Consider the following 5583-nt stretch of genomic DNA (forward strand, 5'->3'; position numbering starts at 1 on the left):
TTTATTCTAGAAATGCGTTTATAACATTGTTTACACCGCCGTCTCGTTTTTCTCGCGGGCCCTTGGTACGACTGCAGAAAATGTGAATGTTTTTTGGGCAGTACTTCATTTTCACCTGGCATTTCTTCTCTGTGGGGATTTACTGTACTTAAAAGGTGATCAATAATTTTTTCGCGAAATTTTAAAATTTTAATACTTTTAGTACCCCATTTTCTATGTACATACCACGCATTTACGAGGCAAGTCCCGCATATTAACACTTAGCCGACCGCGCGCGCTACAGCGAACTGTACGGTTTCCACCGCGCTCGGGGAAGCCAAACTGCGCTGTCCACCGCGCATTTTTCGGAAGTAACACGGACTGAAATTCACTATTTGAAATCAAAAAAGTCCGAAAATTATTTATGTGATCAATTATATCTTACGGTAACAATTTCGTTTAACGATTTCACATATTGTTTATACAAAACATGAAATTAAAAGTTTATAACAATTATTTTTTGTAGGTTGTTCAAAAAGTATAGGTAATAAAGTCGGAAAATTAAGAACATTAAAGATGACTAAGGATAAATAACACGACCCAAACATGAAATAAAAAAATAGTAATGTATTTTAATATTGTTTTAGAGTGTGATATCGTTCAAAACATGTCAGTTTACGTAATGGCACATTACAATATTCGCAAATATATCGCGTATAACCAGATTTTTTGTTTGCAGAGCATACTCTGCATCTTCGGTGAGGATATGATTTTTTTCCATTCGTCACAATTGGTACTAATTTGTGTTTTTTAAAATCTTGAGATAGTCTTCCTGGTGGGTCATGTCTCGGTGCTCGTCTTGTTGTTTCTACTACGTTCGACGGTCCTACCTCTTCGGTGTCTAAATCTTGAATTTCCTGTGTTTCCACCAATGCTATTGCAACTTTAAGCAAAAATTTTTTATATGTTGTTCTATTATTATTTATTTTTCTTTGGACTAGAAACGAATTAAAAAGAGCAGCATTTAAAAAATAAAGCACTGCTTTTTTTGTCCATTTGGTGCTTTTCCGGAGAATATTATAATATGACATACAGTACCGGACAAATGTATTCGGACAAATGATTTCTCTTAGTTTTTATGAATAAGTCACGATATTAATATAAAATGAATTGAGCAATTTATGAAAGTCAGGGTGATAAATAATGTATGTAAACCAATTTAGCAAATTGTAACATAAAATATATATTTTGAACAATAAACAAAAATTTGATTGACAAAAGTATTCGGACAAAACTTATATCTTGAAAAAATTATAATATAAACGAATGTTATTCATGAAAATAAAAGAATAAATTAATATTTAGTAGAATAACCTCTAGAATCAATAACTGCCTGCATTCTTTTGGGCATAGATTTCAAAAGACTATTTAATGTAGCAGGAGTAATGTTTTGCCATTTTTGGCAAAGAGTGTTGTACAATTTAGCAGTATTTAGAAATTTTTCATTTTTTATGGATAGTTTCAAATGTTCCCAAAGATGTTCTATTGGATTTAGGTCCGGACTTTGCGATGGCCACTTAAGAACGTTCACATTATTTACACGAATCCAATTTTTCACGGCACAAGAGGTGTGTTTTGGATCATTATCATGTTGGAATATCCAATTTTCGTCCATGATTTCCCTTGCATGAGGCAACATGTCTGTCTCTAATATTTCTATGTACTGTTCCTTCTTCATTATACCTTTAATTTGCCGCAATGGACCAACGCCGTGACCGGAAAAGCACCCCCAAACCATAATGCTTCCTCCTCCATGTTTTACTGTGGGAATTTGATAACGCACGTTGAATCTTTGACCTTTTGGTCGACGTACCCACTGAATTCCATCAGATCCAAATAATTTAAATTTACTTTCGTCGCTGAAAAGTACATTGGACCAGTCTTCTATTGACCAATGAAGGTGTTCCTGAGCAAATTTAAGTCGGGCCATCCTATTCTTTTTCGAAATCAATGGTTTCTTTACTCCATGTCGTCCATGTAACCCAAAAGACATTAGACGACGTCGTACTGTACGCACACTAACGTCCAAGTCGTCAGTTTCGATTAAACTTCTATGGATCTCTACTGCAGTCCTCCTGGGATCAGCAATTGACAGACGTCGTATTTGCCTGTCTTGTCTAATCGAGGTCTTTTTCGGACGGCCAGACTTGAATTTATTTTCTAAGTGTCCTCGTTCTTGAAATCGCTTTTGAATGCAGTACACGGTTTGTTTTGCGATGTTAAAGCGTCGGGAAACGTCACATATGGATTCACCATTTTGTAAAGCATTTACAACCTGTTCCTTCATATATTTCGGTAAACTTTGTCCTCGCACCATCTTCGTAAGAATAGAATAAAAGCACAAGAAAAGAATTTAACAAATATATCAGCATTAAAAAATAAATTACACGCATAAATGAAACGTCCGAATACTTTTGTCCAAGCAAATTCGAATAAAACCTATCTTATACGTAATATAGAGTAAATATCTACCTCTAACTTCCTCGTGAGCTAGCTTTCAACTAATCGAAAACAAAACACAGAGTGGCCTTCTCCCACCAACAATGTCATAGTGTAGAGAAACAAAAATATTTTTGTCCGAATTCATTTGTCCGGTACTGTACATTGGTCTGCACGATCAACTCCTTTCATATATTTGTTGTATTCCACAACAGATTTGGGTTTTGTTCTCGGTCTTGACCAATGTGAAACGTTTACCATTTCTGCCGAATGAATAGTTGAAATGGTTCTGACTATTCGATTTCTCTTTGCTTGCCAGACTTGTAAAAGAATTTGTCCCTTTCTTGCAAATTTTGTTTCGTGTTCTTTCAATGTGATGTTTTTTAAATTCTGCGGAAATCCTCTGTTTGCCCTAATTGTTCTGCAAACTGTTGTATTCTTCTGGAGGAGCAATTCGGCTGTTTGTATGCTATTGTAGTAATTGTCCATGTAAATATGATGGTGGAATCCCACATAAGGGATCTTGTAGCGCTGCTTCTGCGTCTGAATACACTTTAAAATTACAAATGTATCCTGATGCTGCTTCGCAGAGCATCCGCACCAGAATTCCATATTTTACTAGTTCTGCGGGATTATACGTGCGGAAAGATAATCTGCCTCGCCAAGGTATTATGCCTTCATCCAATGACAATTCCTGCTTTGGTGTATATACAGTTTGGAATTTGTGTTGTATATAATTTACAACTTCTCTAATTTTGAATAGTTTGTCTGATTTGTCGTGCAATAAATCATTATTGCAAAAATGCCACATTCTCCAGATTTGCATAAATCTATTGCGACTCATTGTTTTTAGGAAGATTGGGGTTTCTATATATGAGAGAGTGGACCAGCAATCATATACAGTGGCTCAAAGTAAAACTCGGACATTTGCATATTTTTGTTTTATGAAGGGATAATTAATGTAGAGCACGAATTAAATGAACGATTGAGTAATTTTTATTAAGCTATAGTTACAGACATACAAATCCATGAAAAACAAAAACAAAATTACAATGTATTAATCAAATAAGAAACAAAGTATCAAACCGAACGGAAATTTATCTCAAATTAAAACTCGGACAATAGAGAATTTTTATCTATATGTATGTTTTACATTATTTTTAATACTTAGTTGGCAGTCCTTTGTTTGTTTTGACAGCTTTCAATCGATTCGGAATTGATCGCACTAATTTTTCACAATATGAAAGGTCAATCTTTGCCCATTCCTTTTGCAGTGCCTTCTCCAAGTCTTTCGCATTAGAGATGATGTGGTTTTTCAGTTTTTCTTCCAAATATGCCCATAAATGTTCGGTTACGTTTAAGTCTGGTGACTGAGGAGGTGTTTCAATAACGTGCGGTTTCAAAAACTGAAACACTCGGCAATACCCAATTTTTGGACTCTATCCTTCAAATTTTCTTTTAGAATCTGCAAATACTTTTTGTGGTCCATTAATCCGTTAATGATATGAAGGTTTCCTGGTCCAGCAGCTGACATGGATCCCCAAACCATAATGGAACCACCCCCATGTTTAACAGTCGGTCGCAAGTTTTCTTCTCGTAATTCTTCATTTGGCTTTCTCCAAACATATGTTTGCCCATCAGAGCGAAAAATATTGAATTTACTCTCGTCCGTGAATAAATCAGTCTCCCAAAATGAAAAATCTTTATCTTTGTAAAGTTTTACGAACTGCAATCTTTTCGAACGATTCTTTTGGCTTACAAAGGGTTTCCTTCGGGCGACTCTGCCATTGAAATTATTCTTCCTCAATGTAATTCTTACTGTTTCTGGATTTGCTTCTTTTCCAAGATATCTCTTTGCTTCTATAGCTAATTTTGGAGCACTCAATTTTGGATTTTTTTTTACTTGTCTTACGATCCAACGTTCTTCGGATTCTGTGAATATCTTTCGTTTGCTTGGTTTGGACTGGTTTTCCACACTATTTCTCGTTCTGAATCGTTTTATTACGTCGTGAACTGTAGAGTGACTTCGTTTCACTATTTTTGCAATATTTCGGACTGATAAACCGTCTTTGAAATGGTTTATAATGAGCTCTCGAAGTTCTAACGACGTTTGTCCAGACTGTCTACCCATGTTCAGATTTGAAAACGAAAATCCACAAAAGTAAACGAATTTCTACGATTTGCAGTACAACTAACACTGGCATTAATGGAACTCTATGGCAAACTAACTGATACTTCATTTGTTTTCGTTCGTTTTTGTTTCATATACAACTGTATAATTACAACGTTGCCACTTGTCCGAGTTTTAGTTTGAGATGAATTTCCGTTCGGTTTGATACTTTGTTTCTTATTTGATTAATACATTGTAATTTTGTTTTCATTTTTCATGGATTTGTATGTCTGTAACTGTAGCTTAATAAAAATTAGTCAATCGTTCATTTAATTCGTGCTCTACATTAATTATCCCTTCATAAAACAAAAATATGCAAGTGTCCGAGTTTTACTTTGAGCCACTGTATGTCATCTTTACGTGTTTGTCCCATCAAGATAATTAACCCCAGAAACTTTTTCATTTCTCTCACTGTGACGTCAACCCATTTCACTGCTTTATACTCTTTATATTTGTTTACAACCTGAGGGCGACATCTGTTTGTTTTTGTTACTAGTAATTCAAAAAAATCATTACCAAGAAACAACTATACTATTTCCCATACGTTTTCCTGATCTTGAGGCATCGTGTTCACGCTTGAAGTTCGATCATATGCTTCTAACATAGTTGAACTCTCTCATCATCCTCTGTCCAATCATCGACATCATTGACAATAATGTCTTCATCCGTGTCATCAGCGGAATTAACATCATCTTCCGATTCGCTCAAAAGCATTCGACGATTACTTTGACGTATGGGAACGATGGTACTCTCATTGTCGTTAAATTCACAATCACTTATCAGCGTATCGCTGTCTTCAGAACAGTCTGATAGTGCGTCCATAAACAACTCATCATTTAAATTTTCATTCTTGCTTCTGGACATTTTTAACGGTATTATTCTATACCTTATACTTTATTTTTAAAAATTTATTTGTCACACTTCACACTACTATA

The 5583-nt window shown here is 35.1% G+C and overlaps 1 protein-coding gene across 1 annotated transcript; it reads right to left on the reverse strand.

Moving 5' to 3' along the window:
- Positions 1 to 611: 611 nt before the first annotated feature.
- LOC108573933 (piggyBac transposable element-derived protein 4-like) lies at positions 612 to 5213 on the reverse strand. Its single transcript, XM_017936423.1, is given in 4 exon segments — positions 612 to 1086; positions 2645 to 2998; positions 3000 to 3378; positions 4997 to 5213. Coding segments are annotated over 4 exon segments (1425 nt in total).
- Positions 5214 to 5583: the final 370 nt, after the last annotated feature.

This window comes from Habropoda laboriosa, unplaced genomic scaffold (assembly GCF_001263275.1).
Source record: "Habropoda laboriosa isolate 0110345459 unplaced genomic scaffold, ASM126327v1 scaffold173, whole genome shotgun sequence".
NCBI lineage: Eukaryota > Metazoa > Arthropoda > Insecta > Hymenoptera > Apidae > Habropoda > Habropoda laboriosa.